The sequence below is a fragment of the Musa acuminata genome, chromosome BXJ3-2 (assembly GCF_036884655.1).
Source record: "Musa acuminata AAA Group cultivar baxijiao chromosome BXJ3-2, Cavendish_Baxijiao_AAA, whole genome shotgun sequence".
NCBI classification, from domain to species: Eukaryota; Viridiplantae; Streptophyta; class Magnoliopsida; order Zingiberales; family Musaceae; genus Musa; species Musa acuminata.
Window position 1 is genome coordinate 21,655,107 of NC_088350.1, and position 26,704 is coordinate 21,681,810.

The 26,704-nt window shown below is 35.2% G+C and overlaps 1 protein-coding gene across 9 annotated transcripts; it reads left to right on the forward strand.

Moving 5' to 3' along the window:
* The first annotated feature begins 901 nt into the window (after positions 1-901).
* LOC103969240 (uncharacterized) lies at positions 902-26,542 on the forward strand. 9 transcript variants are annotated; one of them, XM_018822634.2, is made up of 12 exons: positions 902-1,382; positions 2,666-2,765; positions 6,609-6,695; positions 8,989-9,035; positions 14,671-14,728; positions 16,278-16,388; positions 17,981-18,061; positions 19,657-19,707; positions 20,655-20,777; positions 21,580-21,801; positions 24,799-25,020; positions 26,283-26,542. In XM_018822634.2, exons 2-10 carry the CDS (start codon positions 2,684-2,686, stop codon positions 21,798-21,800), a joined length of 861 nt encoding a protein of 286 aa, XP_018678179.2. In that variant the 5' UTR covers positions 902-1,382; positions 2,666-2,683; the 3' UTR covers position 21,801; positions 24,799-25,020; positions 26,283-26,542. The 9 variants fall into 9 exon arrangements, with proteins under 9 accessions (XP_018678179.2, XP_018678178.2, XP_018678180.2 ...); XM_018822633.2 differs by having other exon boundaries at positions 2,671-2,765; XM_018822635.2 differs by having other exon boundaries at positions 902-1,259.
* The last annotated feature ends 162 nt before the right edge of the window (positions 26,543-26,704 follow it).

Here is a 26,704-nt window from a genome sequence, read left to right on the forward strand (position 1 = left end):
ACATAAAATTCACGGATTGGAGAATTAAGCTTTTTTCTGAACGTATTCCATGTTTCCTTTTATTTCTCAAAAATAATATATTTACTCATGTAAACATTTTAATACAACTCCTTTAGGTATCTATGTCCTTCATGTATGCTACTCCCATTCGTATCCATCAATATTCTTAGATTTTTTAAAAAGTATTTATGTCTTTTTCACTTTATCGCATGGATCTTGAAAATTTATAGGTGTATAATTGTCAATTAAAATTTCATATCAATGTGGAAAGACTGTTTTTAACTCTAATGATGCAATTTTATAATTAAAATATCCTAAATAAATAAATTTAAAAATAACAAAACTCAGAGGGAATGTACATATGCAGCTAATATATAGACCATTTAACCCTTTTAATATATTTAAATACCTTCACAAAAAAACTTTAATGTAAATGAATAAAACATAAAACTATTAATTTATACAAATATATAATATTTTTGAAATATATTAAGGTTGTCTGTAGTTTTAATATTATTATACTACCCATCATCTAATGTAGATTAATTATAATTAGAGTTATGTAATTTTTTGAGTTTCGTAGCGAGTTATATGTATATATATATATATATATAAATATATACTCTTAAAGGTGTGTATAGAAAACTCATTGACTTACAAGGGATATGAACGCAATTGTGCATTCTAGGAGGAGTCAAATGGGAATAATAAACTTAAGGGGGATCTGTATGCACTTTTGTCTTCTTTGACACTCCCAAAACCTGTATATCGAAGAGAAACCATAGAAGGGTCCACGAATTAAAATAACAAACGTAAGGGCTGTTTAGAGAAATTTAAGGACTAAAATGAAAACTTAACTCCTCGAGGAGAGCGTTCTCAGATAAAGCTGATTTGTCGCCAACGAAGAGAGGAGGGGCTGAACATCTCAATCCGACGTCCCCAACGTCTCCTCTCTCTCTCTCTTCGAGCGAGGGCCCGATCGAAGCCCCAGATCAATGAAGCGCGGCTGAGACTGGATAGGAGCCCCGCGAAGCGCTCGCGAGGAAGGCGACGAAGCCGCGAGCGAGGGGCGGCACGTGAGGCCGAGGAGCCGAGAACCTGCGGTCGCCGAATCGTTCCTTCTCTTGTTCCCTCTAAGGAACCTAGGAAAGGTCGAATCCCGGGGTCCTAGTCGAATCGCCGCCGGTTCCGCACTTCGATTCCCCTTCCCTTCCCCGCCTGATCTCTCGTTTCCCGATTCAGCGCCGGTCAATCTCAAGGTTTCCTCTTTTTCGTGATCTGCGTGTTGGATTCCTGAAAGAAGCATAGTGTGTCTAGTTTCCTTCCAACCAAATTAAATGCGAGATCCGATGAACTCTGGGAGTGAGAGAAACTAATTTGAGGTAATTTGAATGCGATTTCGAACATTTAATCGTTGAAGTCTCAGATATCGTGTTCGGTTAGTGAGATTAGGCTTGGCGTTAGGAATGCGGAAATTTAACCGACACAAACCATAATGCTTTCTGGAAGGAAACATGCAATCCGAGTAGCAGACGTGTATAACAACTGTAAACTAGTGGTAGGTGTCCTATTTTTGAGTTGCTGACATTTTCTTGCAATTTTGCCTTGGACACATTGTTTGCATGTAACAATCGTTTCCCTTAAGTGCATCTTTGTGTTAATCGTGGGTGGGCGAGTGATATTGGTTCTGACAAGTGTTTTTTTCTAGTGACTATGAATCTCATTATCCACAATATAGTGACCACTATTTAACAATATTCATGGTCTTGATTAGTCATATATGTGGTGTAATATTTTTTTACCTTTGGTGGGAACGTTCTTTTTCTCTTGGATCAATATGTATCCTATGCATTAAATCTGCATGCTTAAAACTATTGTTCTTTTGTAAAGCAGGAGCAAGCACATCATCTCCAGTTAGCCATTACTGTGGTTGTTGCTGTTATATCTGTAAAAACATAATATGTTTAGATAAAGATAAACAAGTTATCCGAAGCAACACATTTTATGTATACCTATTTGTGTTGCAACAGATTTGTTTCTTTTTTTGGCATAAGTTTATCATGGAAGTATATGAATGTCATAAGAGCTGATAATAAACTGTCCTGACATTGTGATCTCGTTAGAGAAATATCAGGGGTTGATAACAGAAGAAATGAATGGTTGTATAGCTGTATTACACAGGTAATTATGTATTTCATGATCAGGGTTTGCAACGTTTAAAAGGTTTGACTGTTTCCACACAGATTTATTAATTAGAGGGAACTAGAAAGCCCAGAAAAATGAAAATTTGAAGAGACCAATTAAGAAACTAATCATGAAATTATGTGAAGCTATTTAAATTTTAAAGTTTAAAGCAAGTACAGAATTAATTTTTCCTTTATGCTTCACTGCCTTTCAATTGCATGTTAAAGCTATTTATTTGTTCTCTTTATAATTGTGCATATATTCTTTTGCTCTTTCACATGAATGATGGTTAGTAATTTTCAATACAAGGTTCCGATAGCAAACTAAGAAGTTAGATGGCCTCAGGCTTGTGCCTTAGTAAGAAATGGAATTGTTCAAGGAAATCATTCATTATGTCAAGTTGTGTTTCATTTATTGCAAGTAATAGTTTGATAATATTTTGACCTTTTCCGTGATTGTAATTTAACTTAAATTTCCATAGTATAGGTTGCTTGTCCCCATGGTATGCATGCTTGGACGTGGGAGAATGGCAGCAATGGTGAGGCTGCTTAAGGTTGGAAGTTTTCAAGAAATTACACGAGGTGATTCTGAAGTTCTTGGACATGAGCCTTTTCAGGTTATTCATTGTGCGAAAGTACATGATCTTGCGAACACATGACTAGCGAACTTGGTTGGTTGTTTTGTTCTTGCTAAATTTACACTTTATTAGCAAAAGAATTACAACAACAATCTGAATTTTATTTAAAATTTAATAATAATAACGATCATATCTAAGACAAATATTAGCAACTTGATAAGAATATCAACATAGTTTGCCATTGCCAAATCAACAATCCTAATAATTTCAGTATGAAGATTTATGTGATTATTGACATGCTCTAATTTTCTTATAAAAAAGATAAATATATCTGAAATGTTAATTTTGTAATATCCATCCAGAAATTTATTTTGTGTATCAAATAATCCAGAGATCTTTAACTGTTTTCATGGAATCTTGAACCCATATCTGGATCTAATAAAAGAAGGGAGAAACTTGATTTTTGGTTTCAGAAGTTTTCCTTGACATTGAAGAAAATATTTTCTGTATATCTAGGACAAATACTAGCAACTTGATATTGAAAATTAATGTGATCATTGACATACTGTAATATTCCTTACAAAATGGAGAAATAAATTTGAATGTTAATTTTGAATATCCATTGAAAGTTTTCTTTTGTGTATGACAATGTTTGTGAAATAATTAATTGTTTTCATGGAATCCTAAACCCGTAGCTGGATCTATTAAAAGAAGAAAGAAACTTGATTTTTGGTCTCAGAAGTTACCTTAATATTAGAGAAAATATTTTCTTTATATTTATTCAAGTGTTTTCTGGCTAGAAGTAAGTGATTTTGTTTGTTCTGTTGTTTCTGTTATCTTTTATTGAAATAGAGGCTGAAGTAGGTTGTGGAGTACTGATAGCCTTTGATGAATTTAGGATGAGATAGACGTGCACGGATTCTTCTCAACTCAAGTGAATGATTGGACTTCCATTTGTTTATAGTGGTTTAAAATTGAATTGACCAAAACTACATAATAGCTGACAACTGTCTGATTTGATTTCTTTTGAAATGGCCATGCTGGTTAATTGGCCACAATCAGGATGATTTCACTTCTGGTATGGTTTCAGCTTGGAAACGGTGGAAATTTCAAATGTTTGTATTGTTAGGAAGGAAATGGGTAAATACAACGGATTTTATATGGATGACGGTAAAGAAGGTTAAAGTAGTACTAGGTATAATTGTTTCTCTCAATTCATGTTTGACAGTTTTGTTTGACTTGGAAAGTAGTGATTTTATTGGTGTCTGTGGTGCTTGCCTATCACTTTTTTTTTCACTAATCTTGAAGAGCAAAAACGATATAACTGTGATCACTGCCTCAAATGAAGCCTTGGTAGCAATAACCAGGTTAGCTTTAGTTGTTATAGAAGTTATTACCATTATCAGCAGATACCTGCTGTTCTGCAAGTTCTAAATTTTTTCTATAAATTGCCACTATGCAAAATCTTAGGCCTTTCCCTCTTTGTCATAGTTTCTTGTTTATGAATAGCTGTTCATGTTTGCCATCATTTTTTTCATATGTTCTCAGTTATCTACACCTTGTCTAATAAATTTGTCCTCTACATAGGCTTAAAAATGGATATGATATAGAGGTCTGAAGACTCTGAACCAGTGATTTAAAAAGCGCTAGGTGCCAAAAGGCGCCAAGGTCCAAAAACGCTCGAGGCGCTAGGCGCTCACTCGAGCGAATCAAGGCGCTAAAATATAAAAATATATAATATAATTAATAAATATAATTATTTAAATAAAAATATGATATTAAATTAAGAAAATCTTGTAAAATTACAATATCCCATTAACAAAAAGTCTCAAAATTCAAAACAATAACAAAAATTTAAATAAATAAAAATTAACAATATTAAAATTAAAATAATATATTATTAATCTAATAAATAAAAATATTGTTACTAGTATACAGTTAGTAGTATACTGTTAATATACTGTTAACAGTATACGAAGTGAGAAGAGTGTGAGTAAGAGGAAGATCAAGGCTGCTGACTGAGAGCAACGACAGCGGAAGCGGGAGCGGTGAGCGACGACAGTGGCAGTGGTAGTGGTAGCAGCGAGCAGTGGGAGCGGGAGAGGCGAGTGACGATAGTGGCAACGATAGCAATAAGCAGCGGTAGCAACAAGCAGTGGCAGCGGGAGCTGCGAGTGACGATAGTGGCAGAGGTAGCAAAGAGCAACGGGAGCGGGAGCGGCGATAGTGGTAGCGGTAGTAATAGAAGTGAGCAGCGGCAGCAGGAGCGGTGACAGTGGCAACGGTAGCAGCGAGAAGCGGTAGCGATGAGCAGGGTTAGGGTTAGGAAGTCACGATAGGAAGGCTGATATCGGTGCTTTAGTTGGTTCGATTGAACCAACTAAAGCACCGGAGACCGAACCAGACCTAAAACACTGGTTCGGTCGCCTGGTTTAACCCGAGCGCTCGCCCGAAGCGCCCGACGCTTGGGCTCGGGCGAGTGCCCAGGTAGCGCCTCTTTGAAGCGCGTTGCCTGGAAATGAAGCGAGGCGCTCGGGCCTCACCTCATCTTGCCCAAGCGCCTATTGAAATCATTGCTCTGAACATGGTTTGAGTCTTAATGGAGCCAAATTTCACTAATAGCAGATACTTAAACATGGCAGAACTTGGCTAAATAAGATAATTTGTAGACTCTTTTTTTGGTATTTGAGGTGTTCACTTTTCATTTCTGCTAACCACTTTTCTTTTCGGGCCTTTATGTCTAAAAAAAAAGCTTGTTGGCATGTTTGGGTTATTTCCTTTGTACTTGGTAAAATTGTTGAAATCACACTGACATTGTAACATGATGTATTGACTAAGCATCCATTCATTTAGGTAGAGAACATATGGAGGTTTACTGGAATATTTATGACATCCCAGTTTAGTAATGTTAATATGTCTATTATTGACTTCAATGTAAGCATTTTGGGCTGCTGGTTCAGACCTATTAAATTAATGGATCATTTATCCTATCAGATTGGATTGTAACAAGTGGTGTTAGTGTGGGTTTAGTATTAAACATGATGAGTGATTTAGTAGAAAGAGACCAAGGACACCTCTTAACATGAAGTCATCACTGGACTGAAACCCATGCACCTTATTAGAGCTTGATTCTAGGCTATGAGCTGGCTTTTGATGAAGAAGTCATCCTAGGGGGAAAATTCTGACACCCTATTTTAGTCTTATACGAAGTAGGAGATTTGAGTTGGTTTATATGGTTAGATGAGTCTACTACTATTAGTTTGAACTTAAACATTTTGAGCTAGAGGTTCAGGGCTATTAGATTAATGAGTCAGTTATACTATCAGGTCTAATGGTATCATAATAATTTAAATTCGTTTAGTATAGATATTCAATGTCCTTACCATACCTATTTCCATCCATAGTAACGATGGTACTGATTTATATCCAATTTGTGTCCATGTCCTAGTGTAGAGCAATTGTTTCCCATATTGAATGTGTTCATATCCTTGTTGATTTTTGATATCTGCTTGCTAGAGGTAGTAGTATCTGAATACCAATGCCATGTTAGTTGAACTAGGTAGATGTAAGGTATGCATATAGATACATTTATATTAATTGTTTATGTGGAGCAACACCTAAAACAGACCATCTTTTTTGTTTAACAGTTTCCAATATGTCTTTCTGTTGTTTGCTTTTGATTTCACTGTGATGACTCGTGTTTAAGTCTATTGATCTAGCTCTTCTATGACTCTACAAAAACTAAGAACTAATTTAGATATTCCTAGTTATGGTTTTTTTATCAAATGAATTATCTCAGAACAGCTGTATTGTACTATTATAGATAATATTTCTTCTTGTTTTGCAGAAGAGGCAATCAATGAGAAAATTGCTACTCAATCCATAGACAATGAATTTCATGATGCGGATGAGGCAAACTTACTTGAAGAAGAAGGTTGTTTTTCTTACTTTCTACAATAAAGTTACATTATGTTTTTATACTGGAATTTAATTCAGTATCTTTCTTTTATGCTTTTACATTGGCTGATCTTTGTGCATTTATCATCACGTCACATTTATATCACAGTGGTGCTGAGTGCTGTTGATTTGGATGTTTACTTGTGAAGTCTAGTAAGGATGAAATTGAATGCAGTTGCCATGTTTTGAACTGCTGTAGTATCAGAAGATTTGGCTGTATCATCATCAACTTACTTTTATTTATAAGAAGCTGGATGGATGATGCATTGTGCCATTAGAGTTATAAAATCTCAGTCTGGTACTGACTTTGGTCAATGGCTGACCAATACGACACCATTATGGATTGACGTGCTGTCACTTGATATGGATTAATACCCTTCAGTCCAAAGAGAAAGAGGAAGAGAAGATGGGGAAGGAGGAGTAGGATGAGGGGAGGTGGAGGCAGAAGTGGAGATGGAGGAGGAGGAGGAGGAGAACATAGAGGTGGAGGCAGAGGAAGAGGCATGCTGATAGGAGATGTGGGATCAGTGATTGAAAGAGGCGCTCGGGCGAGGCGAGGCGAGGCCCGAGCGCCTTGCTAATGTCCCAGGCGGTGCGCTTCAAACAGGCGCCGCATGGGCGCTCGCCCGAGCCCAGGCGTTGGGCGCTTCGGGCGAGCGCCTAGGTAAACCAAGTGACTGAACCAGGATTTTAGGTCTGGTTCGGTCCTGGTTCGGTTGTTAGTTGGTTCAATCAAACCAACTAAACCGATATAACCCTTACCCAACCCTAACCTGCTGCCGTTGCCGCTCCCGATCTCGCTGCTCGTCGCTCTTGCTCCCGCTGCCGCTGCTCGCGCCTCCCGCGAGCCCTCCAGCTGCTCGCGCCTCCCGCTGCTTGCGACTCCCGCGAGCCCTCCCGCTGCTCGCGCCTCCCGCGAGCCCTCCCAGCTGCTCGTGCCTCCCGCGAGCCCTCCCGCTGCTCGCGCCTCACGCGAGCCCTCCCGCGAGCCTTCCCTCTGCTCGCGACTCCTTGCTCGCGCCTCCCGCGAGCCCTCCCGCGAGCCTTCCCTCTGCTCGCTACTAGAATTTTTATTTAAAATAGCATGTTTTTATTTAAAATTTTAAATAATTATATTTATTAATTATATTATATATTTTTATATTTTAGCGCCTCGTTTCGCTCGGGCGAGCGCCTAGCGCCTCGGGTGTTTTTGGACCTTGGCGTTTTTTGGCGCCTAGCGCTTTTTAAATCACTGTGTGGGAGGAGGTGGTGGTTTTACAAGGAGGAGGAGCCAGCAGTGACATGCTGGGATGGAGGAGGAGAAAGAGGCAGAGAAAGGGAGAGAGAAAAAGCACAGGAGACAGAGAAAGAGAGAGAGATAGAATGCTGAGAGGAGATAATGAAATAAAAACGAAAAAAAGATGGGTTTCAAAAATTAAAATAAAATTCATAAGGTATCAGGCAGTAGGCCTTTTTGCTGGTACACCTGGTTCCGACAATTAGAATCAGGTGGCACATATGGTAAGATTTATACCAGAAGAGAAGCCTGGGATGAACACAAACTGGGCAAAAACATAATGGTCTACAACTCTACATAACATTTCACGATTAGACTGGTATTCACCAGCCTATACCAACCAGTACAGGCCCGGTTAATAAACCTTGATCCAAATAGTTACGAGTGTGAAATCATACTTGATGCATAATTGCATGTTTGCTATCATGGTATAGTGAGAGCAAGAATTGCCACCTTGTGGTGTACCACTTCTTTTGGCTGGTATATGCCTGTCTAATCAGGGAGAAGGAAGCAGACTGCCAAGTTTTGCGTCGTGCTAACCTGGTCTCCCTTCTTATTTGATTTCAATTCATTCCAGTGTGAAACTTATCTAGACTGAGTCCAGATTGATGTTAGCTAGCCTCGAAGCAAGATAAAAATCATGAGTAGCTCCAGTTTCAGAATGACTTTTGTTTCTCCTTGTTTCTCTTCACCAACATCACACACTGGATATGGCTGGCTGCTAGCCCCCCATCCTGCGATCCATCCCATTGCTGAATCCAACGAGTCTTTTTCTAATAGTTTAGTGTATGATCCACAAGTTGACATAGAATTTTGCATAAGGATTCTTATCTCCAATATATATAATAGTTCAAGAGGTTACTTGGATTGGCATTTTTCTAATAATCTTTTCCTTATTAGACTTGCTGCTAGTTAAAGTTGAAGTTTCTTTGCCATTTGTTTGTTATTAAAAAAATCAATTAAATTACTTTTTTTCTCGTCACTTGTGCAGATATGCATGTATTTGATTGTAGACCATTGACAGATCCCCTTCACCTGGTAATTTCTTTGTTTTCTGGTGCATACTATACGGAGCTTGATGAATGTCTTGAATAAGCATTTCATAGCAGCTTACTCTTATAATACAGTTTAAGTTGTATAATTCAGCATATATTTCAAAGTTCAATGCATTTTTGTTTTCAGTTGCATCTGAGATTTTCTTCTTGCAGTAATCTGTTTATTGGCAGCATTTTTCTGCTTTGGTTCAGAACTCATGTATTGTTAACTTCTGATATCTTAAGAAGTGTTTTAGGAGTTTTGGCATCATGGTGAAATTGCTCTTTTATGACATGGGTGATTCGAGTCATAGAAATGGCTGCTAACTTCGAGTCTTCCTTGTAATGTTCATGTATTGATCAAGATAGTTTCTCACAGAAGATTTGGCCATTTTGAGTCTTCAGTAGTCCTCTAAAACTGTTACCTGAGATCATATCTTCGTTTAGCTCATAAAATTGAGATAGAGACCAATGGTACTTGTTTAATATTCTTTTATTTCTTAAGTTCTTGTTGTTCTCTTGTCCAATTTACTTAATGGACTCATCAGTGAAAACCAATGGACCGCTGCATCTGCATCACAATGATTGCCATAGGCCATCGCCATCTTTGCCTGACCCCCGTATCCACCAACCAGTCCTTTCCAACTAACCATGTCCTGAACTGCACCACCTGCATCTTAGCTATGAGCTTGGATGCTAGTTGTTTGTGATCATCTATGCCATGACCTACTTTTAGATGGAGGAGAGCAGGAGACACCAGGATGAGAATTGGTATGGATGGTATGATGGAAAGAGGAGAGAAGGTGATAATGTACTGACAATTATGAAAGAGAAGAAGGGGGGGGGGGTGAGGTGCTGATTACGATGAGTGTTGGCATGGCTGAGAGGATTCGGGTGAGGATCAATGGATGGAAACTATTCTTGAAAATGAAACACCTACCATGTTTCTATTTTCTTGTTCTTTTCCCCTGCTTGTTCTGAAAACTGAGAAAGGAAAACAAATTCTTAAACAACTTTTTAGTCATAATAGATGCAAGAAGCTTATGAATTGATATCCCAAGAAAGATTTAGTTACATCATGTTTAATGTTGTGGCATGCTGCTATGCTGGTTAAGTACAAAACTGCGACATTATAAATCTACCTACTCATATCAATTTGATAAGTGTTTGTTGGATCTTGATGCAGTCTACTTATTAGCAAGACTATCACATACTTGATTGAATTTCCTACCAAAATTGAAAAATCTATTAAAAAGAGATTTTCTTAGGGTGGAAATTTACTGATTTGTCAATAGCTCTAGTATTTTGTGACAATTATAGCCTAACTTTAATTGCAACACTTTATTGCTGATACGAGATTATCTAATTTGATGGCGTTTACTTGAAACTAATAAATAAGGTTTATAAAACCAAAGTTTTCATCACTAAAAATTGTTTTTGAAATATCTAAAATGATGATAAACCACAAATATATGTATTTATGAGTAAAAATGTTTCAAAAATATTGCCAAAATTCTTTCTAGCTTTTCTTTTGGTTTATTTATTTCTTTATTTCAATGATTTCATAGAATTTTTCTATCAAGACCACCAAATCCGTCAAAAATGTATGGTTGTAACCAAGGTCTGTCGTACCGAAGCATACCGCCCGTACCGGGCGGTACATACCGGTCCGATAGGTTACCGGTACGCAGACCGTCTGGTACCACTACAGTGCTACAGTACTATATCGTAGCACTGCTACAGTATGAAAAAAATAAAAAATTATTCGGTACACCCTGATGTACCACTCGGTACACCGGCACTGTACCGTACCGAGCCCGGGTTGAAACGCCGGTACGGTACGGTACAACGAACCTTGGTTGTAACTCATCTTATTGAAACAACGAATGATTATAAAATCCTGAGCAAATTGACATTAAGGATGTTAACAAGATGGGCTTGGGCGGGGAGTGCTTCCCCTATCCCCGTCTCATCCCCCATCTCCCATCCCCACTTCATTCCCTATTTAGACAGGGCGAGGGCGGGGAATCTACGAGTTCTTCATATTCTCTTAATTAATATATTTTATTTTTTAAAAAATAAAACTATTATAAAAACTAATTAACAATATCAAATTTATAAATAATAATAATAATTATATTATAAAGTTTACACATAATAATAATATTCAAATACAAATATATCTAAATATAAATATAACCAAATATATCCAAATATAACTACAACCAAATAAATACAAATATATCCAAATAAATTTATAAATTAATAATTTTCTCAAATAATCTTGCTTTTCTAATTTTCATGCTCATGTAATGGATCCCACATAAATTAGAGGGAGGATGTGCTTCCGACAAAAGGGGGTGGTAGCGGAGGTAGTTGTTGTTGGAAAAAGGGGAAGATGGTAAGGAAGAGGGGAAGGTGTGACAGTTACTGGGAAAGGGAGAAGAGGGGAGAGAGAGAGAGACAGAGAGAGAGAGAGAGATACTACCGTCGAAGGGGAGTAGAGATGTCAATTATACTCGTGGGTATAGGCACCTATGGGGATATGGGGAATAAATACGGATGGGGGTGGGGCTGAGGGGCATTTTCTATTATCTATGTTGTTATGAGATGCATTCTCTATCTGTTCTTGTCCTATTTATGTTATTATATAGTATATAATATATATTCATTAATAATAATATAAATAAAAATATACATATTTAAGAATTGAACCCAATATCTATGACTTTAATATTTCAACATTAACCATTAAACCAATCTTATGTTTAATTTTTTTTATATATTTAAAAATTTTATAAATAAAATAATAGAAAAATAAATAAAATATTTCATCAAAAGTTCAAAACCCTAATTCAGATTTGCCTCTTCACCATAAAGAAAAACTCCTCATTAGTCACAAGTTTTTAGCCACAAATATTAAGACTTGTTATCAAAAAATGATTTATTGATGAGATTATCACTAAAAATATTTTTAATAATAATAAATATTTTATGATTAAAACATCATCATTGAATTTTTTATATTTATAAATTAGTGATAATTTTGACACTAATGTTATCATGAATATTTTGGGTCTTATGATGATAATTTATAATTATAACAAATAATATTTTCATTGATAGACATTAATATTGTTGTCACTAAAATTACTATTAGTGACAAATTATACAGTGTCACTAATGTTTATTTTATAATATTTAAGTTTTTTGGTTTAAATATATATTAAATTTAATGGGATGCACGATTTGGACTGTAGACTCATATATTAACTAGACCATAGGGTCGCTTGATCCTACAACTGAGATGAGAATGATAAAAAACCCTAAATGCTTTACTGTTATTGTTGTATAAGGAACTTACAATGATTCAATCTTTTGGAGAAGCAATCGAGCCCACATTCCCTTTGACAATTGATGATCGATGATTGGTAACAGCTCCCCTTTAGGGATGTCAATGGGAAGGGGCAAGAGCCAGGAGTGCTTCTCCATCCCCGTCTCATTCCCTATCCCTCATGCTCACCCCATTCTCCATTAAGACGAGGTGGGGGCAAGGATGGAGAATTTGCGGGTTCTCCATATTCTCCTAATTAATCAATTTTATTTTAAAAATTATTGTCAAAATTAATTAACAATTCTAAATTAACAAATAATAACAATAATATTTATAAAGTTTACACGTCATAACAATATTCAAATATAAATATATCAAAATATAAACAAAACCAAATATATCCAATTATATCCACAACCAAATAAATATAAATATATTCAAATAAATTTATAAATTAATAAATTTCTTTATTAATCCCACTTTTCTAATTTCCATGCTCACATATTTGTGAAAGATAGATCCTACATACATAGAAGGGGGATGTGCTTTTGACGAAAGGGGGTGGTAGTGGAGGTAGCTGCTATTGGGAAAGGGAAAAGATGGAAGGGAAGAGGGGAAGGTGTGGTGGTTACTGGGAAACGAAGAAGAGGGAAGAGAGAGGGATACCAATGAAGGGGAGTTGTTGCCAATCATCGATTGTCAAAGGGAATGTAGATCGATCGTTTCTCCAAAAAATTGAATCGCAACGTGTTCCTCTCACAATAGTAGCAGTGAAGCATTTAGGGTTTATCTTTCTCATCTTAATCGTAGGATCAAGTGATCCTATGGTTCAAATCACACATAAGTCTATGGTCTAGATTGTGCATCCCTTTAAATTTAATATACATTTAAATCTAAAAGCTCAAATATTAAAATAAACATTAATGACAATGTATGATTTGTCACTAATAGTAGTTTTAGTGACAACAATATTCAAGTCTATTAATGAAAATATTATTTGTCACAATTATAAGTTGTCATCACAAGACCTAAAATATTCGTGACAACATTAGTGACAAAATTGTTATCAATTTGTAAATTTAAAAGATTCAGTGATGATGTTTTAGTCACAAAATATTTGTTGTCATTAAAAATATTTTTAATGGCAATCTCATCAATAAATTATCTTTTGATGACAAGTCCTAATGTTTGTGACTAAAAATTATGACTAATGAGGAGTTTTTTTAGTGAAATGGCGAATCTCAGTTAGTGTCTTGAACTTTTGATGGAATATTTTATTTACCTTTTCTATTATTTTGTTTATAAAATTTTTAAATGTATTAAAAAATTAAACACAAGATTGGTTTAATGGTTAATGTTGGAGTTATAGGTATTGGGTTCAATTCTCAAATATGTATATTTTTATTTATATTATTATTAATAAATATATTATATATTATATATAATATAATATAATAACATAAATGGAGTGGGGATAGGATGGGGAGTGTTTTACCCTTCCTCATCCTTGTCCCCATCCCCACCCCATTAGGGGTGGGTTCCTGCAGGTACGAGACACCTCTAGTTGGCATGCATATTCTTATTCTGCCTATGTCTACCACCATTCCTTGTTATTCGGCATTTGGTGGCATGGACTGGTGCAGAATTCAGTAATCATTGTATTTTTTGACTTGTAACACGAGAGTCGGTATACATAGGAACATGCTAATCATGACAATTTAATTTAAGAAATCATATCTCCTTACTGTTTTGGGCCTTTTGGCCACTGAGTTTTATGGTTCTGAAGCCACACAGGATTATGGCCTTTCATCCTATTTATCTTGATTTTGATGGTTAACTTTAGTAACATGCTAAGCATCGGATTTTATATAAAATATCTCCATATTGCTTTTGATTCTGAATTTTATGTTTATGAAGTCACATCAACAACAAGATTATGCCCTTTTGTCTCATTTATCTTGATTATAATGGTTAACTTTATAGCATGTATTTTACTTATTCATAACTTATGGCCTTCAAATGTATTATCTCATTTTCTGAGTTATTATCATTTTACCATTTTTCTTATATCACCTATAAAATTGTTTTTAATTACAATTGCATGATATTGGGCTATCGCTAATTGTAAAGACCATCATGTAAAGTAGTAGTTCTCTTTCTAAAATAGTATAGCATATCTGTTCAAATGTACACTTCAAATTCACCAAAAATAATACAATTAAAACATATTGTTTACTGTTTCTTTCTCAATTATATTATCTTTTTGCCTCTTAAATCTCCCCTAACAATACTATTTATGTCCAAGGTTTGTTGCAATGCTTGTAAGAAGCCAATTAAAGCCAGTCAGTATTCAGCTCATGCAGGTTCAACTTATACTTATTTTTTATAGATTAATAGTTATTAGTTAATCTCTATGGCTGGGTGTATTGGTTATTGATTAACTTATTTGAAAATGACATCCATATTAAATTGTCTGGGATCCTGATTATTGGTTATGCTCTTGGATTAGTTCCAGCTTAAACTCATTTTAATTTTAAATTTTGTACTTCGTTGAAAAGTGTGGTTCTTTGACGTTGTTGTGAAGCTGTGGTTCTCTCTTGATGAGGAAATGCTGGATTTGTCTTTCATGCTAAGTTCTTTGTGAATGCATCCTTAAACCAGACTTCTTAGTTTGTAAATTGATTAAACAAGATTCTAATAAAATAAAGGAAACATACCAATTGGAGCAAATGACATATGTACCATTGCTATGAATCAGATTAAATCTGATGTGAACCTTTGGCTTGAGTCAACAAGCCAATGTATGACCAGCTTCGGAATATGGGACTGGCCAGTACTTTCAAGCATCCACACATGCAATCAGAAACAGATTGAATCTGATGTGAACCTTCGGATCCAATGTCTGACCAGCTTCGGAATATGGGACTGGCCAGTACTTTCAAGCATGCACACATATGCAATCAGCTTTGGATGATTAAAGACAAGAAATGGCTTGACGTTGTAAGGGGTGAAGAAAGAAGCCGATTTGAATGAATCGCCTTACACGTACTAGGAAAGGAGGATCAACGTTGCAGTCTTATTTGGGAAAGGAGAGTGGAATAAACTGGATAAGGATTGACCTGAAAGAGAAGGTAAGGCCTTAGATAACTTTTCCTATCAAAATAGAGCTGCCTCTCCTTGTTTACCAATATCTGATTAACTTATAATATTATATACTCAAGTTCTGTGACAGTCCACAAAGAGTAGAGGGGGATAGTCTTAAGAGGTGGCCTCTACTTTCTTCCAAAATATGCTCTGGCAATATTACTTTTCCTGTTTCTAATTTATGATATTAACTACTGAACTATGATTGAACTGCTCAAGTTAGTTACTTTTGCTCTCTCAATAAAAAGAAGCAAAAGTAACACTGTAAATGCCTATATATCTAGAAGATGAATATTTGGACTGTGGCAGTTTCCTGAACATACTGAAGTATCAGAACCTAGTCTTAACCAGTATCTGCTTCATGGGCTGTCAGTATTCCATCTTATCTTGGATCTGATATCTGTTCTGTTAAACCTGTTGGTCAACATTCATCTTTGTTCCATATATGTATATGTATATGTATATATATATATAATATGTATATGTATATATATATAATATGTATATGTATATATATATAATATGTATATGTATATATATATATATATATGTATATGTATATATATATATATGTATATATATATATATACATATATATATGTATGTATATATATACATATATACATACATATATATATATATACATATATACATACATATATACATATATACATAACAATCTGTTTTGGCTGATTGGTAGCATCTTTTAAGCATCCAACTTTTTGATTTGTGGGTGCCACTCCTCAGTAGACATTACTGTTTCTGCAGAACGCTGTGGACCATCGAACTGCATGAATGATGTTCTGGAAAAAGATGGTGGTTCAAGCCGTAAGAAGCCTCCAAGGAAGGGGAGAAAATTAATTCAACCATCGAATGGAAGTATCCTTTCTGTTATTTCTTTAACATATTTCTTTTTGTTTTTGTTTTTATTTCAATGCCTTCTGTAATGTAGATTGTGAAATGAAAATCATTTACAGGTTGGTCCTTTGGCTTTTTAATTTTTTGCTACACTACTGTCGTATATATTTAACCCGTCGTCGAGTTGGCACCATGAACTGCAGCTGCAGCCCATGCTTTCTAACATGGTATATAGTACATACACAAATCTTAAAAAGGTTTTGCAGCAATGTGTTGGCATATCTTATATAGGTATGCCGGCATGTTCTGGACCCTTATAATCCAACAGGTAGCCAGCACAGGTCCAATACCTGAAATGTGAAACCATGCTCTAGATGATGCTCATGTGGTGAAAGTTTACTGGTTTTCATAGACTTTCTCAAAGCATATGAATGGGATGAGTAACATTTGACAGAAGCGTTAGAAGGTTGCCTAGCCTTAGCCCAAAAATTTGTGATTTAGCACAATAACGACCATGCTAGTTCATACAGAGTTGTAACAATATTAGGTTGAAAAGTTACTTGAATATGTTAGGAAATGCATGGAGTAAAGTAGCTGTGACTAACTTTTTAGTTTTTAATGGTAAATTGTCTGGTAAAAATGATATGTGCTTGCAACAAATTAGAATAATTATCCTCACAACCTAAGGAATCAAGTATGAGACTGCTGTGTGCCATTTAGACTGTTATTTACTGGCATCACTATGATGTTAGATTGATATTTATCTCTTGGTACATTTGATAGGTTTTAGTATATTCATCCATGTCACAATCAAACTGAGAGTATATAAAACCTTACCATTTCAAAGTTGTTAATTAAACTAGCCATTTTGGTCAAAGAATAAAAATCGTTTTATTGCTTCCAAAAAAGTTAATCTGGGATAATAGGCTTTACAGGCATAGAAATTCAAAGCATTTAAGGATACTAAAGCAAACTTGCTTAAGTGGCCATATTGCCACTTGCCATCATGTTGTTCTCATGTGCCTTGCTTTCTCAATGACTAGTTACAACTTGATGAGCATGTGGGCCATGGGTTGGCATCAAGCAGCATGGTATCATGTGATGTTTTGTTATGCTGGAGAAACTCGGGTATGTTCAAGTACTGGGCTGTGCTATTGGTAGAAAAGTTAAGTGGTGGCCTATATCCACTGGTCAGTGATGGATTTTATGCCATCATTGTGCATTAACATGGGCTCAAGACAGGTATTAAATATTGTACATACGTGCTGGCATGAATGCACTTACTGTGCTAGTTATACTTTGAATTGCACTATGCTATAAAAGCACAGATTGGTACTTTCTTTCTTAGTCTGGAAACTCCAAATACTTCTGTCTTCAAGCAAATAGCTATTAAATTTTTTTAGAAAATCAAGTTGAACAGATATATTGTAGATAAGACTTGCATTGGCAATTTTCCTATTAATGCGATTTGTTCCAAGTTGGTATACATATTGCAGGGTCAAATCATTAAAAATAAAGTTCTTATAGACACTGTTATAAACTTGAAGTCAGTATTATGCTTACAATAGATCTGTGAAAAAACTTCTAATTTTGTAAGTCTTAACTTTTCCTGGATCTGCAAATGACTATTATAGAGCAAGAGAAGTCTTTATTGATGGATGCCAATCATGTTGGTGGTTCTGCATCAAACATTGGTAAACATAGCAACATTTGTAGTTTTGAATTATTTATTGTATTTTGGTACTAGATTCTTATAGCTTCCCCCTTTCCACCTTTAATTTGAATGATATACTGCATAAACTCTGCAGTTGACTGGTTACATGTGATATTATGCCTATCCGAAATCGAGAATTGATGTAGGGAATACATATTATGGCCTATTATGAGCAAATTGGGTTTAACAACCTTTGAGAATATTACTTCCACATGCTATCAGGTCACTAATTTAACTGGATCAAGACAATGTAGAAAAGAAATCATTACCATGTTTCTGGCATTCTTTTTTATAGATGCTAATGGTTCTCCAGCCCTTGGAGTAGTTTACAACTGTGTTGGAAGTTCTGTTGACATGACCATTTGAATGGCACATGCTGAAGCATAATGACACTTAGCACAGCTTGGAGTGTTGATGGCACACAAAATGAAGCCAAAAATTCATAATCTGAAACTAGTGTTGAATCAGAGGGGTAAAAACAGTTATAAATGGAAGATTTAACATTTTATAAGGAAAGAAGTGGGAACCCAGATCTTTTGTTGTAATAGCATTCAATGCAAGAAGTGAGAGGGAAAAAGAAAGAAAAAAGAGAACTGAGGGCTGAGAGCTTCCTTTCAATGATGCCGACCTTCAAATTGTTTTTGTCATTCACTGGTTCTTGATGCAGTTCACACCCTCTGTTCCCTTGTCTTCAATCTGGTGGATATAACTTCTTTCTTGGCAGTGATACTTGAGTAAATTGAATTATATTATCCACTTCTCTCTATATATTTTTTGGGGTTGATACTTGCACACTCTATATTGTTTACTGGATTTTGCTGTCCTTGCACTACATACGGCCTGTCCAACCAACGATGCATGCTATCTTTGTTTTTCCACTTTGCACTTTCATCCTTCTAAGGATTTTCTTACAGTGGACCAAACTGGGTAGTAGGAAATATATGGCTGGATATGCAATCAATCTGTGTGTGTTAATGACTTGAAATGATGAATGTAAATGATATTTTCAGATTCATTTATAGGAAACCTAATAGAGTGGTTCTGATGTTCTTAGTGGGCCTCAAGCCTGATTGAATCAGGTTGGTTGGAGAACGTTTCAGAATAAAGCTTGATCAATACAAAAGTTCAAAATAAGGGCGAGGAGCATGTTTGAGCATTATCAACAGGATGCAGTAGCTGTTAAAGGGGGTAAGGGTGCTGGCACTATGTCAGCATGAAATTTTCCGGCCACCATGGTTCAGCACTACCATGCAACCCTGTGATATCTCATTTAGTTGTCAGCTATTGGTATATATTACACAGCTAGTTATGCAGCCAATTTTTTGTAACTGTGATTCTTGCATTACATTCTTGTGAAGCCTTCTATCTGCTTTCTGCATACTCTTCTGTGCTATAGAAGCAAGTACAAAATTATTGTTTTACTTGCTAGTTGGTTCTTATTTAACTAGGAAAAGGTCATCTTAACCTGTCTCATATATGTTTCTCTGCTGTTTGTTATATTGACTGTCTCTTGTTCACTTTGCCAATTCATTTTCAATTCATCTTCACTAATTCTCTTTTCTGTCACTGCTGCAGCATTGGATAATCATTCCAGAGCAATTGATGCTTCTGAGATTACATCTGAGGGTACAAGACCAGTTCACATATATAATGCCTTTTTTAATCCAAAATTCTTGAGCATTGTCCTGTGATCAGGAATAATGACCATGTTCATGCAAAACCATTAACATGTGTGTGATTGTTTTTTTTTCAAATGCATGATACAATCTGTTTATTTAGAACTCCTTTCCCCTCTTAAGGTTCACTAATCATTTAATTTTATTTTACTCTTCAGTTTTTCATTATAATTGATTTAAACACAAAAATCATTATTCATAGTTCTGTAACTGAAAATTATGCTGAAGTTGCAAATATGCAAGCACTTTAATGCACATAGATACAATACCATTTCTAAACAAACATGCTAAGCTTTATGTATGCTTCATTTGTTTGGTATAGTTGAACTTCTTGGTGTTAGTACCATTTATAGTATTAAACTGAGATCATGAAGGTCCTGAATACTGTCCTCGTTCAAAGCACTAAAATTGCTGGTCATATTTTCTCTATGCTATCTATTGCCTGACTCAGGTGGACATTTTTGGTTGGCACTACAATACAAATCAGTGACATAGTCTCGTTTTACTAATAAAAAATTTATATGCCCACTTTGGAGTAAAGTTTTTCCTACCTCAGTGCAAGTAAAAAAGATATATTTTTGGGCGTTAATTTTTCTCTTTTGTTATTGCTTAACATACTTAAGTTGGGCTTTCATGGAGGGCCTTGGATTTTTACTTTCTAATGCTATCCTTGTTTTATCTATCAACTACAGCTTGTGGACATATAGCTAGCAGCAAGTCCAAAACTATCTAGTTTCACCAGCTTATTATTTGTTGTACTGGAAAATAATTTTCTACAGAGATTTATCTATTAGAATGTTTCACTTAAATTTGAGGCAGACAAGCTAGTCACTGTTCTCTGAAGTCTTTCATGCACTAAATGTTTATGACAATATTTTTTTTCCTCTTTTTCTTCAGGATGTGAGTTAGAGAAGAAAGCTTCAAGTAGAAGAGAAGTACCTGGCAATGCTTCAAGTAAATATCAATCTGTGACAAAATTTGTTGAACATGGCCTAGTCAATAATCAACATCATCGAAGAGGTAAGTTCACTTAACTGAGTCTGTTGAGGCTGTTATTACAATAGGATAACAGATTCTTCAATGGAGATCTGTCTTGTATTATTTCTCTAGCAGGAAAAAAATATGTTGGTTGTAAATTAACAGTTTTGTTACTGAAACATTTTATCTGTCTTGCATGGTTATTTATAGACTGTTTTCCAAGAATTTGAAGGGCATTCCATAGTGCGTTAAGACTGGCTGGTCCACCAGTAGAGTTAGTGCTGGTATGGACAATATCAAATGGTACAAGCTGTCAGAAAGAAAGAAGGAAACACTGAAGGAATTAGAGGGACTTACCGGTTTAGATTTTTTTTTTTTGCAGGATTTTGAAGGTCTGATGCCTTCTTCTCTACTTTCCCACCTTGAGTTTAGCATTGAACCTTAAGTCTAACCAGTCCACTTAAATATTTTCTTAAAGAGTTAAATGGATTAGTAACAATTTACTCAAGTGAAACAACTCAGTTCTTAAGGGAAAATGTCCTAATAACCATTCGGTTCTTGACCAGTATCCATCAGAACTGATTGGTATGTTCACTCTTCAAAGAATATTGTCCCACATTTTTCCAGTATAGGCAGTATGTCTTGGTATTTGTCATAGTTTAAAAATAAGATCCCTGAGTTGAATATTGGAAACCTCATTTCCTTTTGGGTAGATAATGCAGTTTCCCTCATAACCCATATTATTTCAATACCGACTATTATAGAATGCTTCAAAGTGTTATTTGTTCATACCATAGTCATGTGCAACTATGTAGCTTCAAAGTGTTATCCATCACAATTTCAGATGCCCCAGCTCCACTTGCATCCAAAATTTACTACTCACGTGGAGACCATCGTCTCCGGTGGGAGCTTTGCCACCTTTTCCATGAAGCATATGCAAAAGAGCATGGCAGAGATTTTCAAAGTCCAGAAGAAGCACGGGAGAATGACATGTTATCTTCACAGATCTCCTCTTCTAGTAAATTGCCTCATGGAACAGTCAGAGATGATGTCGCTCCAAATTAAGGTATGAAAAGGACTAATCTTTTTTCTAGAATATGATGGCAAACTCAACCTTTGTTGCTTTAAAGCTCAATTTTCTTTTTTTAAATTTCAAGTCAAAACAAATATGACACTTCTTATCTCTGATTGTCAAACAGTGTTTTGCTATTCGCTGTTTTATTTCAAAAGACTAGTAATGTTAGCTTTTTGTGGAAACTTCCGGAGCAACTTGACAAATTGAGGTGTTCTTTAATAAGAATGTTCTTAAACGAGTCTTCAAGTAAAAGAAACCAGCATTTCCAAAAGTTTCAGTGATTCCTTTGGAGATATTAGACAGAAGTATTAGTCTGCCTAGAAATATTTTTTCCAGACTTTTATTAAATCATCTAGCTAGCTGTTGGACTTTGGAATCAAATGCACATAATATGTGATTGTGTCCCAGAGCTATTTTATTTTGAACTTCTTTACAAACACAACCAAGCCTCTCAAATACTGGTGTCCTTTTACATGGATCTTTCTGTCCATTTGGTTCTAATAAGGGTTACAGTTTTATAAGTCAAAAAAGTTATTATATTTGCTGCCTTGCTTCTTAATAATTAAGCGCAAGCTTTGAAGGAGGCTTAAAATTGAATCTATGAGTCAGCAGATCAGGTTAAATTTGAGGCATCAATAAACTGAAGGTTCTTTTGAGTACATCTAAATTACCTTAAAATGATATTACCTTGTCTTATAATCAATTAGATTTATTCCCAGTTTGCTACAGTTTGATTATTTCTTATATATCTTTTTTTGGTAAGACCAGTTTTCATCTCAAAGTTTAACTAGGCATAATCTTCCTTTCTATCATTTTTGACAAAAAGGTGTAGTGACGGCACATCAAAAAAATAAGGACCTTTTTTATTTTATGTTTTTGTTTATGCTTCTGTATGATCATAGATGATCATGTTGAAGTTTAATGCCAGTTTTCCTTGGGAGTTAATCTTGTTTTTTTATCAATGAGAATATAGTAGGGTTGAAATCTGTTTAGAATTATGAAAACCTTAGATAAAAAATATCTGAATTGAAGCAGGACTAAGATTGATATACTCTAATTAATCACAGTGAACATCTTATGCAAGTAAAACTAAAAAAAGCTACCTACATGATTTATTAAACAGCTTATCAAAGTAACCCAGTTATCTTTGTTTGATCTCATGTTTTTGTTATCTCCTTCTATGCATCTGATTTTATTGGATCCTTTAGTTAGTTTCTATTCTCCATCCTTAGTATTTAACTTGCATGAGAATTATATGTCATGCAACTATACTTGCTAATCATTTTTCTAGTTTCTTTCTGACTCGACACTTTTGGAAATTCATTATAATTTGGTTACGTAATTTATTATGAGGTAATATCATGTATGATTACTTTCTCATAATTCTATCAGCTTCATTTCTAGTGAATTTATATATTATTAAACTATCATTGTCTTGACAATTTTCTCAGGCTTTAAAAGGAATAATATAATTAGTATTGTCTCTCTAAAATAAAAAAAATCACTTTCATAACATACGTGTCAATAAAGGTTTTAAGTTTTGGTGGAAGCAATCTAAGTAAGTTGTACCTAACTATTTCAGCTGGTTTCTGTTGGACTTTAGTAGATTCAGCTGGTCCAGCGGTTTCATACAGTTTTGATATGTTTCAGTTGGAATTGATTGGTCTCAATAAATTTTTTCCTCATTTTGTTGACAGTCTGATTTTGATCAAACTCGACCAGCAATGATTAGACTTAATTATTCCAAGCACTTGGAGAATATTTTTCTTGCTTTCTTTTTTTTATTCTTTGGTAATTAGCAATACTTACATCACTCTTAAAAACATTCATCCTTTCTATTTAAATGTCCACAAACTAGCCAATGACTTCAGCGATCAGCCAATAACAATGAGCACTAGCATATATCTTACCTCATTTTAGCATTTCTGATTAAACCTTAAATGTCAAGTCAAGAAACTGAGGTGCAACAGTTCAGGTATTAACAATTTCATTCATCTAGTCAAATAAAGTTGTACTTATGTTATGCATAATATGGCACTACTAGGTAGTGTATATGTAATGTCTTAAAATTGGTACTTGATACTTCATAGTTATATCTTTGAAGATTGACTACCATGGTTGACAATTCATGGTGCCCACGGTGACAAACTTTCAGCCAGAAGTCCAGATACTGGACCTAAACAATGGCCTGTAGTTGTCACTTAGGTCTGTTTGTCTTGGCTAGATTGTGCCCCACTGAATAGTTTTATAATATGTAGTCTGAAATTAAAAATTGATAAACAAGAAGCATATGTATCACTTCTTATGGAAATTTTTATCATTTCAACCATTTAAGGTTCAACAATTCCAAATCTAGATTCTAGTCATTTCAGCTAAAAATAATGTATGATCAGTAGTTGGAGAAAATGTAACTTGTACATTGCAAGGTTTACTCAGTTAAAGTTGAATGGACATGCTACTTATTGCAGGCAAGAAAAAGGATAACAAATAAGAAATCTACTATGCCTCTTTCATCCTCTTATACAAGTGCCATATGGTAATCATAAGGTTTATGAGGCTGAAGACATTCCAGACCTTGGTTGATTTTAATTTGTCATCAAAGGAAAGCAGATCAAGGATTAATCAGTGATCAACTACAAATAGTGTTGAATATACTACTCTGATTTTATTCATGTTGTTACTTGCTAGTTTGCATGTGGCTCCTGTTCATCAAATTCTCAACCAATCGTTGTCTTTGGTGAGATTATGACATTATCCTAGTCTGAGAACCAACGATCTTTTTTGTCAGTATCATACATGGGCAAGACATTTATGGGTAAGACATTTATTTAGACATGCCTTATGAGTTTTTCTTTTCTTTCATAAGAATTTTGATTAAAGGGTTACAAATTGAGAAGATAGTGCTTACTCCTCATATATCACTAACTTCTGAGTATCGTTGAATAAAAATGAGATTTTACATTAACATGTCTTTCAATTGACAACCAGAAAGATGCATGCAACTTGGCTGCTGTTCAAAGCCCTGATCAGATTCTGGCACAAACTTCAGACCTATGCTTTGGAAAATCAAGATCACCATCAACTATAAGCTTCTCAAACCAATTTTGTTACATCTTCCAAAACCTTAGGTGCCTGCAGCTGCTGCTTTAGCTCCGGCAGGGATGATGAGAACCAGAATCTTTTGACACCATACTCCTCATAGGAACTCAGGTAGAACTGTTGTGAATCTTCCACTCTAATCTGATTTTGGAAGTCAGAAATTGATATACATATTAAATGGCATATACACGTCTTATTTTTTTCTATTCTTGAAGCTTCTATAACAACCTCCATTATCTATTTCTTTTGCCAAAATTCATTACGAGCCATAGGTCACTTTTTTCTGTGTGCAAGCTCGAGTTCTATACCGATGTGTCTATGTTCCAACATGATCATGTGTCATTTTTGTTCACGATGACCTTAGCATGTGAACTTACCTTCCAGAAACAGGACAGGGTTGATTACTGTTGAGAAAATTAGAATGACTTGAGTCTGGAATTTGAATAGGACCAGCCACATGATGGATACCTGGAAGACACATTTCGTTGCTGGCTGATTCTATGACTTGTTCATTTTCATTTATAATTCAACACGTTCTTCATATACAGGATATGAATGTACTAATTACATGGAAACTCCCTTGCTAATAGTTTAGCTTTGCCAGCCACATTTTCTTTTATGGTAAACATCGTTTAATTGAAAGAATAAGAGAATGCTGTGCCCGTAGGCATATGCTGGGTCATCCTTGCCCATGACCCCATGCCATGAATTAGTAATCCTTGAAAACGATGTGACCATTAATGTTTTTGATTCATGGCCAAGGCATATGCTGGGTCATCCTTGCCCATGACCCCATGCCATGAATTAGTAATCCTTGAAAACGATGTGACCATTAATGTTTTTGATTCATGGCCATTGGCTCATTGGTCATTCCGATTTGCTGGACATGTGAACTTTAGATTGTTGACCGGAGTTTACATGGAGAGTTTCCTGGCCATTTGTTTATCACATAATTGACTTGGGAGCAAATTGGCCATGCTAATGACAGAGGTCTAACATCAGTTGAACAATCGTCGCAAATATTCTGTTCTGTATTGTTGTCCAATATGCTATTAGGGTACTTTTTTTCGACCTGTGTTGTCGATCTGGAACAGACAATTAATGCTTCACTTTTTTTAATCTTTTTTGCTGCTCATTGCTGTTCCCTTAGCTGTGTCATGCAAGAGTGCATTTCATTGCTAGTGTAAAATTTTGTACCGATTTATCTTAAATATATATATAGAAGCATAACCTGCTGGCTGTTTTCTAAATTAAATTACTTTTTCAAATTTATCTAAGACTGGGTTTCTCCAAAGTCATTTCAATTTCAATCTTTAATTCCTACTATGATTTTGGTTGAGGATTTCTCCATTAACTTTCTTTTTTGTGTTCAGATACATGAACAACAAAGCTAGCAGATTGAATTGTCCGGACCGCTAGCTGTCTCCATATTTTGGTTCCTTGAAGAGATCATTATTTTGTATACCTCCAAGTAATTGTAAAGAAATGGTCAGGTGCACAGCAAAAAGGTGGTTTTTGGTCTCTCACTATTTGGTATACAAGTTCAATTTTGTTTACATCCCCAATGACCTCATTCTCATTGACACTGTAAATCCAATTCTGTTATATATAGAAAAAATGATCTCTGCCTGCATCTTGCAAAATGTGTTTCAGAATGTGTAAATCCAATTCTGTTATATATAGAAAAATGATCTCTGCCGGCATCTTGCGAAATGCGTTTCATAATGCGAAGCAGATGGTTGAGATGGTATGTTGTCTTGATCGAGCTGATTCCGATGCCTAAGGACATGTATCC

Coding starts and splice junctions, on each gene's coding strand:
- LOC103969240 (XM_018822634.2), top strand. CDS start 2,684: ATGGTATGCATGCTTGGACGTGGGAGAATGGCAGCAATGGTGAGGCTG. Junction 2,766..6,608: donor TTTTCAAGAAATTACACGAG/GTGATTCTGAAG, acceptor CTTGTTTTGCAG/AAGAGGCAATCAATGAGAAA. Junction 18,062..19,656: donor TGGTTCTGCATCAAACATTG/GTAAACATAGCA, acceptor TCACTGCTGCAG/CATTGGATAATCATTCCAGA.